The 12,127-nt window shown below is 52.0% G+C and overlaps 1 protein-coding gene across 2 annotated transcripts in view; it reads right to left on the bottom strand.

Moving 5' to 3' along the window:
- LOC102456144 (RNA-binding protein Musashi homolog 1-like) overlaps positions 1–1,743 on the bottom strand; it is an 84,644-nt gene extending 82,901 nt beyond the window's left edge. Inside the window, exons 1-4 of one of the 2 annotated variants that reach the window (XM_075915708.1) lie at positions 1,289–1,743; positions 867–907; positions 442–523; positions 237–321 (exon numbers count right to left, since the gene is read on the bottom strand). In XM_075915708.1, the coding sequence (XP_075771823.1) occupies positions 237–321; positions 442–523; positions 867–907; positions 1,289–1,347 (267 nt within the window). In that variant the 5' untranslated portion in view covers positions 1,348–1,743. The remainder of the gene's footprint in view (positions 1–236; positions 322–441; positions 524–866; positions 908–1,288) is intronic. The other variant, XM_075915709.1, reaches the window with a different exon arrangement.
- Between the last annotated feature and the right edge of the window lie 10,384 nt (positions 1,744–12,127).

Here is a 12,127-nt window from a genome sequence, read left to right as displayed (position 1 = left end):
GGGATTCATAATCAATACACCAACATTCACAAATCAATCCATACTTGGTAATCCAGAGCTCAGAAGAGCATCGAGTTAACAAACCATCACTGGAATGTAGAAAGGAGGGATAATTCTTTATCTGTAATTAATAGTTTATAACCCCTTATTGGGAATCAAACCACAATCAATTGGTGCTCTAAGTACTGAAGCTCAGTCAACAAATGAATCCACTTAGATGGGAGAAGAAACCTCACCGTCTTGGAGTCCAGTTCATGTCTGGATTGGGCCAGCACCTTGTTCACACCGGCCTGGTCCATGAATGTGATGAACCCAAACCCCCTGCACCCCGAATCCAAGGCAGGAGATGGGAGAGGAAGATGGAAAGAAGGGAGAAAGTTGGTTAAAATCAGGCCTGGCTCTGGTGGGGACCAAAGGAGAAGCAGGGGCCAATCTTCTCACCTGGATCTCTTTGTCAGCGGATCCCTCATCACCAGACACTCCTTCACCTCCCCGAATTGGCTGAAGTATTCCCACAAGCCCTCTGCAACCAGAACACAAGGCCATGGACCCCTGCCCAGCACCAGCCCCAGCCCCATGGGGCCTTCTGCCCACCATGCAGCCCAACCCATGGAGAAAGCACCTGAAGCCAGGAGCAGACCCTTGGTGGCAAAAAGAGATGCACACACATACACATGGGACTCCCCACCACCACCTTTCCTGGAAAGAGGCATCAAGGGAGCCCTGCAAATTGGGGGCCCGCAGGAGTAACAACCCTGGGCCAGGCAGAGCAGAGCCCAGGGAGTTGGAAAAGTTTGGGTGGCGGGTGCCAGGTCCGAAGTTCGGCCGGGGCTCACGGGGAGCGGCGGCTGTCCGGCGAGCTTCACCTTGCGTGGTTTGCCAGCTCAGTCCCCCGATGAACATTTTGCTGTGTAAGACACAAAATGAGTCGTAAATGGGCGGGCAGGGGGGCAGCAGGCGGGGCGGACTACCCGGATCCAGCGGAGGAGCTGACCCAGCGCGCCGGGTATGCGGGGCAAGGTCGGGAGCGGTTGCGGAAGGAGAGGGGTGCGCGGGAGCGCGTGGCCTAATGCCCAGCTCGGGAGAAGGGGGGCGGATGCGGTTCGCCGGCGGCAGGGTAAGCTCTCAGAGATCGGCCATGTTGGCAGCAGCCGCCACCGCGAAGCTTGTCCGGGCCACGAGCTCGTGGGGAGCCGGGGGCTGGCTAGAGCCCAGGGTGGTGGGGGTGGCTCGCTGCCGGGGGCGGCTCCCGCATGCCTACCCCCCGCCGCGCCAGGCGGAGCGGTACCAGGGATTGTGCGGGGAGTCCGGGAAGGCGAGGCCGGGCGGGCTGGCTTCTGTCTCCATTCGCACCGCGTCTCCCTACGAGAAGCAGAGCGACACTCCCGGGGCAGATGAGCGCTGGAGAAGGGGCTGGACGGACAGGCCATGCTGCCCCCTCCCCCGACCCCTCTTAGTCAGGTGGGGAGGGAGGAGGAGGAGGGCCCGGCGAGGACAATCTGCCCGACTCCTCCCACTCCTGGCGGACGGGCAGCCGACGTGCGCAGGAAACCCAGCCTGCTGCTGCCTGCACTGGGGACATGCAGCAAGTCGGGATCGGGAAGAGCTGCGCCTAGACCAGACAAGTCCAGCGGTGCCACAAAGAGAAGGGACGGGATCCACTATGTGCGCTCCCCATTTGCCCCCTTCTCTAGCCGGAGGGAGGGAGGGAGCGAGCGAGCTAGCCTGCCTGCCTGCGCACGGAGCCGCTACGGGGACGATTCTCACCTGGCCTTGCTGTGGAGACTGCCAAGACTCGTGCAGCTAGAAACAAAGGGGTGGGGGGGCAGGTGTAGCGTCACAAGCAGCTGCTCTCAAAATCGGCTCCCAGTAGCAGTTTCTGACATACGAGTACGTCCGTTGTTGTAACCCATCCATGTATGGTTACAGGGGGAGCTAATCCTGATTGATAGGGGTTCGCTGAGGCAGCCAAATATGACAGTGTGCCTGCCACTGGTCCAGAGGTGCCTTGGTATGTCTACACAGCAAAGTTATTTTAAAATAACTTTACTAACTTCTACACAGCCAAACCACTATTTTGAAATTAATTCAAAATAAATTCAAAATAGCTGAGAGCTTATTTCAAATGTGGTAAACCTCATTCTATGAGCAATAATGCTGAATTTGAAATAGCTATTTAGAAATAAGTGCTGTGTAGACACTTATTTCGAAATAGGGGGCCTCCAGCCCTTCCCAGGGAGCCCTGGTGGCCACTCCAGCCTCAACCAAGAACACTCCTCTCCCTCCCTGGAGCCCTTAAAGGGGTTGACTCTGGCCACAGTGCCTGTGCCAGCTCCAAGCCTGCCAGGGCCCAGAGAAGGCGGGTGCCTTTCTGGTCCAGGGTGGAAATCATGGGCCTTATTCAGGTTTGGGAGGATGCCCCCCAACATCCATGATATCCACACTAGACAGAGGAACGCGGCCATCTAGGGCAGGATAGCTGCCAGCCTGGCCACCAAAGGCCACATGCAAACCCAGGAGCAGGTTTGCATGAAAATCAAGTTGGTCTGGCGAGACCCCCAAACCTGAGCTTCCCCTCCCCCTTCTTCCCCTTGCTTCCCCCTTCCAGCTCCCTCCTCCCAGGTTTCCCCCTCCCCTTTCCCACCCTCTCTTCTCCCCTCTCCCGACTCCTTTCCCCAGTCTCACCACAGTTTCATTTCCCCCCCCCCCCCCCAGTTTTGTTAAATAAAGACAGTTTGTGTTAATGAAAATACATGTATTTTATTTGACATCAGGAAGGGGGCTTAGGGAGGGGTAAGTGGAAGGACGTGAGGGAGGAATGAGGCACAAGCCCCCAGAGGGGCAGACCAGGGAGGCTCTTAGTGCTCCTCAGGGTGGAAGCTGTCCCACAGGGCCTCCTGGATACTGACAGCCCCCTGATGGACCTCCCGGATAGCAGCCTGCAGCAAGTGCAGCCAGGCTCGCACCAACACATCCACAAGAAGCACCAGAGTGCCCAGGGGCAACTCTGGCTCCATGTTGCAGAGTGCTGTGGTGTCCCGAGTGATGGCAACCAGAGCACACAGAGACAAATGCTTTACTGTCCCTCATCAAGGTAGGCAAGCAGGCAGGGAAAGCTGAGAACTGGCTGTCTGGGAGGGGTCCCTTTAAGCACAGGCCTCAGATAGCCTCAGGCAGCAGCCATACAAAGTAACTCCTGACCTGATGCCCTGCCGGACCTGGTTCCGTCCAGCCTTAAATGCGATTCAGTATCCACTCAGTGTGGACGCGCTATTTTGAAATAGAAAAACGCTATTTCGAAATGCATTTTGTGTGTAGACATGTTATTTTGAAATATCTTATTTTGAATTAACTATTTCAAAATAAGATATTTCGAGATAACATTGTAATGTAGACATACCCTTTCGGAACAATTATTTTGAAATCTTATTTTGAAATAACGTGTTTACACAAAATGCATTTCAAAATAGTGTTTTGTTATTTTGAAATAGCGTCCAATCAGTGTGGACACGCTGAATAGCATTTAAGGATACCCAGAACCGGTTAATGCAGGGCATCAGGTGTAGAGAATCAACAAATATAGTGCTTTGGCCGCGTGACAGGGCATCCCAAGAACGAAACCAAGCAAGAGTCCTGAGCCAACAATAACAACATCTGCCTGAGTCAACAACCTTCGAGAATGCTGTGTTTGGGACTGGGAAAAAGCAGTTTGTAAAAAAGCAGGATGTGGACTTCTGGGGAGTTTAGAGGGTATAAAGATAGTTGTAATCTTGCAATAAAACGATTTTGTGCTTGCACCGGCCCGAGTCCGTGCTTTCATACACCACAAATGGCGCCCGATACAGGGCTTGAAGTGAACGAGTGATTCAAACTGGTGATGTACCCGCGGCTGGACGGAGGATAAGTTGTTGAGAGGAGCTCCTGAAATTACTGACATCACCATTCGCAGGACGAACAGGTGAGCAGCCGCGGACAGAATAACAGTATGGGGCAGTCTGCCACGAAAGAGCAAAAACTGCAGCTTGAGATCTTGCAGCGCATTGTGAAGGAACAGGGGTTTAAGGTTCCCCCTGTACAGCTGGTTCAGCTGTTGGTTTGGATACGAGACCACTGCCCGTGGTTCCCAGAAGGGGGTTCTTATGATTTGATCTTCTGGGAGAAGGTGGGCAAGGAATTGAGAACCTCTGAACATCTTGCATTATCCCTCCCAAAAGGGATCATAGTAACGTGGCGAACTGTTTATACAGCCATACGGGCATTGCATCCCGCCAAGCGGGTCCTGAAGGAAGCGTCGGCAACATTTGATCCCAGGCCATATCAGGACCCAGAGGATCCCTCGTCCCCTCCCCCGAAACCCCCGGGGAGGATTGTGAGCCAGTGTACACCACGGTCCCGGTCTCCCCGGAGCCTGACGACTTGTGCCTCGGCCCTGAGGACAGTGAATCTGAGGACGGCGGGCCCGAGGACCCCTTTGACACAGGGACGGCGGCGGTCGGCGTAGGGCCTGACTCGTACCCACCGCTCGAGCCCGTCAAGGCCCTGGCGGCATCTGCGCCGACGGCGGAGCAAATTTTACAGACTCAGGGTATGTCTACACTACCCTCCTAGTTCGAACTAGGAGGGTAATGTAGGCATACCGCACTTGCTAATGAAGCCCGGGATTTGAATTTCCCGGGCTTCATTAGCATAAGCGGGGAGCCGCCATTTTTAAATCCCCGCTGCTTCGAACCCCGTGTAGCGCGGCTACACGGGGCTCGAACTAGGTAGTTCGGACTAGGGTGCCTATTCCGAACTACCGGTACACCTCGTTTCACGAGGAGTAACGGTAGTTCGGAATAGGACCCTAGTCCGAACTACCTAGTTCGAGCCCCGTGTAGCCGCGCTACACGGGGTTCGAAGCAGCGGGGATTTAAAAATGGCGGCTCCCCGCTTATGCTAATGAAGCCCGGGAAATTCAAATCCCGGGCTTCATTAGCAAGTGCGGTATGCATACATTACCCCGCTAGTTCGAACTAGCGGGGTAGTGTAGACATACCCTCTGAGGCTACGAGCTGTTTCTCGGTCCTCGATTGTAGCCCCTCCGCCATTTGCCCCAGCATTAGCTCCCGCTTCTTCATACAGGTCCGCAAGCCACACGGTCGCTCCATATGGGCCCCCCTTGGCGGCGCCCTCGCATAATGAACAGGCAGGGGTTTTATCTGAATGCCGACGTGAGGCTCTTCAGCGAGGAGATGTGCAGCTTCTACAGGCTTTTCCAATTGTATATGCGCCCCAACGGCCCGCCCGACATGAGGCTTTGCCATATGAACTTGTAAAAGAGTTGCGCAAATCTGTGAAGGATTATGGATTGCAGTCGTCTTATACGATAAATTTGGTTGTGGCTATTTCGGAGTCATATGTTATGGCCCCGCATGATTGGCGCGCGCTATTACGCCTGCTACTTAGCCTGGCGCAGTATGCAGTTTGGGACACTGAGTATCGTGACGGTGTTACGTCGCAAGTTATGGATAATATTACCAATGGGGTAAACGTTGGCATAGATGAACTTATAGGGCAGGGCCAATATGCTACTCCCCAGGCTCAGGCTCAGATGAATCGCTTGGTATTTACGCAAGTCACACCACAGGCATTCCACACTCCCCCATGGGCCAGGCGATTGTTGAACGCACGCACCGCACTCTCAAGACCCTTCTTGATAAACAAAAAAGGGGGAATCCAGTGGGAATGACCCCACAGGAGCGTTTGGACAAAGCTATGTATGTGTTAAACTTTTTAAATCTTTCTGATTTGTCTTTCACGGCAGCACAGCGCCACTTTGGGCGAGACTCTGCGTGGCCGGAGCGGCCACAGGTTTACTACAGACACCTAGAATCCGGACAGTGGCAAGGTCCCGTTCCATTAATCACGTGGGGACGTGGGTATGCCTGTGTTTCTCTTCCCTCAGGTCCCTATTGGCTTCCTGTGTGATTTGTTAAGCCAGCCAGGATTGGTACGCCATCGGCGCAAGAGATTCAACTCGAGAATGAAGGGACCGCTGCCGATCCATAGCGACAAATCCATGACGGTCACCGCTGCATTTTTGTGGTTCCTGTGGAGCGGTTTCTGTATGCATACTGCGACAGCACATTTGTATTGGGCGCACATCATTGATCCCCCTGTATTCAGGCCTGTGACGTGGTGGGATCCCTCACCGCCCATCAGTAACAATGGTACCGATTGGGTGGGAGGGGTGTGGATACCCCCTACAGCGGAGCAAGAAACCGAGGTCGTTAATGTTACCAATGTCACCTTTGTCACTGACCTCCCACCGCTTTGCTTTTCTACCCTTTATGACTCAGGTTGTGTGCCCGTGCAGCCACAGTTGCACCTAGTGGCGCGGGAGCACGACGGAAGGGTTAACTATACCTTACTGTCACGTTGCTAGATCTTGAGGGGAGCAGCCAGATCACTGATGCACCCATAGGTGGGGGTGTTGGCCCCAAAAATGGTATAGAAGGGGGCCATGTGAGGTATTGAATAGAAGCTTATTATCTGATAATCCTATGTACGCTGTTCATGTGTTTGTATAATGTCTGTGTGTGCAATTATTAGCATGTACTTGTATGGACACTGAAGATTTCCCTGCATGTGGTTAAGCATTGGGCAGGGCCGAGCCTGTGGAACAATGGCTCTCAATGGGCTATGGACACACCCAAAGAATGGGGGCTGTCACCTGAGAGCAGCCAGCAGGGAACACAGAGAGGCTGAGGACCAGGTGACCTGCTGCATACCAGAAGAGGCCAGGAAGGAGGTATAAAGAGGCCATGCGGTCGATGCCATTTTGTTCTCAGCTCAGCACTTCATCCCAGAGGCAGCACTGCAGGGATTGAAGAGCCCGGAAGACCTGTGAACCCATCCTGATGCTAGGATGTGCAACAAGAACTTTTAAACCAGCAGCTGTAACATGTCTGCTAGAGCCTGCATCGAGGACTGGGGGATTTGGTGCATGTAACGTACTGTACTTTAATAACCTTACTCTCAGGCTTTTCTTTCTTGTAATAATAAACCTTTAGATATAGATTCTAAAGGATTGGCCCAGCGTGATTTGTGGGTAAGATCCAGAGGGTAAACTGACCAGGGATCTGTGGCTGGTTTCTTGGAACCGGACAGAACTTGTTCGGGGTAGGTGGGATTGGGTGCTAGGACCCCCCCACATGTTTATGAGGCCCGGGGCCATCTGGGGCACGGATATTGCTGGGGTGTCGGAGGGGTTTTGCTCGTGAGGCTTCAGGCAGGTTGCTGAAGCGCTCTGTGGGACTGGTTTGTGGCCTGTGTGGAGAGGTCACCAGTCTGGGGGCTGTAAGGAGCCCCGGATTTGAGCAATTCGCCCTGAGCAGGCGCCCTCAGCTGTGCCCAGACACGGCCCGGTCTGTCACACTTACTGAGCATTCCCGGGATGCACGGAAGCGGCAATGACTCGTGGGAGCCATATGCCCCTGATTTGCCCCACTGCATGATAAAGAGGATATCAGCGGACGCGGCACCGGTTTGGCAGGCATGTCGTGGATGCAGCCCCCTGGTACTCCGGGGCGAATTCGGCACGGTTGTGGATTGGGGCCCTCACGGTATGCTGTGGGATAAAGTGGACAATCGCACTGTCCCCTTCGGCCGGTATAATCATAGCCTTTCATGGCATGGGGGAGGCTCTGCCGGTCCGGTGTTACAATTTATTACTAATGGGGATAACGCCACGGCCTCCATGTTACATAAGGGGGTGTGGCGGATAGGGTTAGCATTTATGGGTTATAGTTTAGGGCAGGCATGTCCAAAGTCCGGCCCGCGGGCCAATTGCGGCCCGTGTTCCGATTTAATACGGCCCCCGCTTCCTCCCCCTCTCCTGGCTCCCCGGCGCTCTTTTGAACTGGCGCGCCCAGCGCGCCGCTCCCGGCCCCGCCACCGCCGCCGCCCATGGCCTCCGCGGTCCTAGAGCCTGCCCTGTAGGGCATGTCCGCAGCCCCGCTCCCCCGCTCGGCTGCGGGTTCGCCCTGCGCCCGGGCCGCCGTGAGGCCGGCGTGCCCTGCGCTCTCCGCCCGCCTCCGACCCTGTGGGCCCTCCGCCTTGGGGCTGAGAGTGCGGGGACGGCCCTCACACATTTTCACTTCTTCAAATCTGGCCCTCTTTGAAAAAAGTTTGGACACCCCTGGTTTAGGGAGTTTGATTTTAGAGAATTATACATCTAACTATATTAAGCAGCAAGATAATAGTGTTATGGTTTGTACTTCGCATCCATATGTTTTTGCCTTGGCACAAAATGCAAATTTTAGGAGATGTAAATTTTCCCATTCTTGTTATTCTGTTATGTTGTCTGAGGTGCGATATAAGACCTGCATCTCCATGAGTGATAATGTAACCTTTGTGTTCCCTCTTCGACGACGCCCTGAGTTATGGATTCCTGTTAATCTCACACGAGACTGGGAAGGAGATAGTGGTTTTGGCCATCTTACAAGGTTGCTGCAGGAGGAGATTACTAACACTCGTAGACGTACGAAGCGATTTTTGGGGTGGCTGATTTTTGCTCTTGTGTCGGCAATTATTATTCTTGCTTCTGCCACTGCTGCTATTGCCTCTTTAACTCAGTCGGTTAAGACTGCGAAAATGGTAGGGGAAGCTCTAATAAACGTTACACGGGAGTTCCAAACGCAGGAGACCATTGATGAAGAGATATTGGTGCGGCTTGAGGCCCTAGAAGCCGCAGTCATTTGGCTTGGTGATAGGCATGCAGCCTTAAAGACTAGGTTGTCTCTGCATTGTGATTGGGAGCACACTGCTGGAGGTCTCTGTGTGACATCCCTCCCCTGGAATTCATCAGTTCATGATTGGAACCTTGTTAAACACCATTTACAGGGTACCTTTGACGTTTCTTTACGTTCTCATGTTAATTCTTTGCATGCTCAATTAAAGAACCAAATTCATCATTTGTTACTGTGGATCTGTTATTATTTGTAAGTCAGCAAAAAAATAAGAACATAAGAAAAAAATCACAAACACTACTAATAGCCACAGATCCTTGGATCAGTAGATCATAGTAGAACTATCTTGATGATGTCTGGAGTAAGCTGGATGAAACATTGGACTGAAACGTCATATATGCATTCAACACCAGAAGCAACAGGATATTACAATTAAAAAATTTTGTTAAGTAAGTTCAATTTTTCTTGCCTTAGCTACAGCAAACTGATTATGTCATCAAAATCTATTTTTTGTTGTATATTAATTTTATATCAGTAAATATGTCAATTTTTCCAATTGCATGAATAATTATATGTTTATGCAAAATTTCAGACTTACGAAGTATCTGAAATTTTCACAAAAGCTTGTTCTATTTGATTGACCATGGTCTATACCTGCTTTCATTTCAACAAAACAAGTTATGTATCATAAACATTTTTAAAGTACCTTAAATTTATATTTAAATTAAAAATCATTTTATATGAGCAAATAATTTTACACATCAAATTATTGTACTATATTAAAACAAGACCTGAAAAATATTATAAAATATACCTAAAACATAATCTATAATAATAATTACAACTGTCCTATAGAAGTACATTCTCTTCGGTGTCCCTGAAAGCTATCAGTTTTCATTTGTGTGGCCCTCAGAGGGCTTCAAGTGTGACATGCCTGATCTACATGTTTGTTAGTCTTTAAAGTGCTACCAGATTATTGTTTTTTAGGCTTTTCCTTTTGTTATAAAGTATCTTTTATTTAAAAAAATAAGTAACCCCAATATACTCACCCCTGCCCCAGAGCCTGGCACCCCCATTCCAATACAACACCCCTTCCCCAGAGCAGGCACCCCAGCCCCCTCCATACCAATGCAACTGTAGGTAAATCTCATTAATCTCTGTATTAATCATTTTCTCATTTTTTTATTTTAACTTTGTATCAAGTCCTTTTAGTTTTGTAATAAGTCTTTAGTTTGCTGTATTATGTCCTTTTATAGAAACTTTGTAAACTTTTACAGAACATAGAATCTTTGTATTAAGCCTTTTTACACAGAAACCTTGTATCTTGTAGACTTTGTACCACACTTTGCTAAACTGATTGTCCTGTTGAGTGAATGAGGTGTGAATGGATAAGGCATGAAAGAAAAGCACCTCTGGGCACTTGCAATGGTTGGAGAAAGGTGGAAGCCAGATTCAAGAACAATAAGAACAATGGGACCTGTGAAGTGGGCTCATTGAAAGAAGACTGGACCTATAGATGCCTTGGGAGTAAGCAGCAAGCCCCTGCTTTTGGAAGCTCCCTCTTTGAAGGTGAATGGGGGAGCACTGAAAAAAACCCACCCAGAAGAAGGTGCCATAGATGAATAACTGCATATGCATATGACGACTCTCTGCATGAGAGGGAAGACACTATACAGCTCTAAGGCATCTTGCAGTCAACATGGGAGCATTGATCCGGCTCCAACCCACCCCACCTAACTGGTCTGGCCAGCAGTTAGGTGGAACAGCTATTGGTAAAAACAAGACATGGGGGCTGTGCGCGCGCGCTGTATTATATGCATATGTGTTGACTGCTATATGTGTGTATTATCAATAAATGTGGCATTTTGCCTGTTCCCCAAAAAAGATCCCATGCAGTAATTTTAAGTACAACACAACCATCCCTGCCCCAGACAGCCCCCCCAGTAGCCCCCATCCCAAAGGCACTCAGCCTCTTCCCCTGAGCCAGCCCCCCCACAGAGCCATCCCAATACACTCACCTCCCCCCTGCCCCAAAGCCAGCCCCACCATGCACTTCCCCCTCCTCCCCCCAGAGCAAGGCACCCCCAGTGCCGGGGGGAGCACTCTGTCAATCAAATCCTCCCCCCCCCAGCCAGGCACGGAGGAACGTACCCTTCTTCAGAGCACTGCTCCTCCCACCCAGCTGGCTGCTTTGGCTTGCACTTTGGAGAGAGCGGTGCCGGCAGCCACAGCAGCACTTAGCCGGCAGCTCGCAAGAGCAGTGTGTGCCCAGCTCGTTCCCACACCAGCCTGGCGCCCCCATAGCGTGGCGCCTGGGGGCAATTGCCCCCCCCCTTCGTTAGGCCTCTGCCGGACAGCTACCAATCCGTGGGGAACCAGTTCAGTGTGGGGAGATACACCATCAGGGCCATGCTCATGCAGGTATGGCATTCTTGGGCGACTGTCCTAGGACGGGGTGGAAGGAGGGAATGGGCTGCCCTAGGGAAAGGGGGGTTGGGGTGGAGGTGGTGCAAGTCCCCTCCCCGGGAGGGTTTGTTCTGTCCTGCCCGCACAAAGGCCTGCCTGCAGTGGGTGGGATAGCAGGGGGCTGCTCCTGGTGAGTGAGGGAGCAGAATGGGGGAACTCTCAGGTGATTCTCGGGTTGTGTGTCCTTCTGCAGGTGGTCAGGGTGATCAACACCATCTTGCTCCGCAGAATCATCCGCCGAATCATCCACCTGGCAGATGTTGATGCCATCATCGAGGGGTTTAGCCCCCTGGGCTTCCCCAACTGCGGGAGAACTATTGACGGGACACACATCCCCATCCAAGCCCCAGACCAACAGGCCTCCATGTACATCAACCGCAAGGGATACTTTTCGGTGATCCTGCAGGCCATCACTGGGGCCACTTCCTGAACATCAATGTTGGGTGGTTGAGCAAAGCACACGATGCATGGGTGTACCAGAATTCTAGTGTGTGCCGTAGGCTTCACACCAGGACTTGCTTCCCCGACTGCCACATCAGGGTTGGGGATGTGGACATGCCTGTCTGCCTGGTGGGGGATGTGGCCAACCCCTACAGCCCTAGCTGATGAAGCCCTACACCGGACACCTCAACCCTTCCCGGCAGGCATTTAATGCCAGGCTGAACAGGGCCTGCATGGCGGTGGAGTGTGCCTTTGGCCAGCTGAAGGCACAGTTCAGATGCCTCCTCACCCCAGGGCCGTCCTTAGGATTTATGGTGCCCTAGGCGGGATTATTAAACTGGTGCCCCTATGCCTGACTTGCTCTTCCACCCCTAACCCCTCCTGTCATGATTATGAGGGTTAGCCAGCAGCCTGGGGATTAAGGGGTTAACTACACCTAGCCAGGTGGAGTGACCAATAGGAATGTAGGTAGGACTTTCAAACTGGGACAA

The sequence above is a fragment of the Pelodiscus sinensis genome, unplaced genomic scaffold (assembly GCF_049634645.1).
Source record: "Pelodiscus sinensis isolate JC-2024 unplaced genomic scaffold, ASM4963464v1 ctg38, whole genome shotgun sequence".
In the NCBI taxonomy this organism is placed as follows: Eukaryota; Metazoa; Chordata; order Testudines; family Trionychidae; genus Pelodiscus; species Pelodiscus sinensis.
Note: the sequence above shows the minus strand (reverse complement) of the source record. Positions and strands in the feature narration are given on the sequence as shown.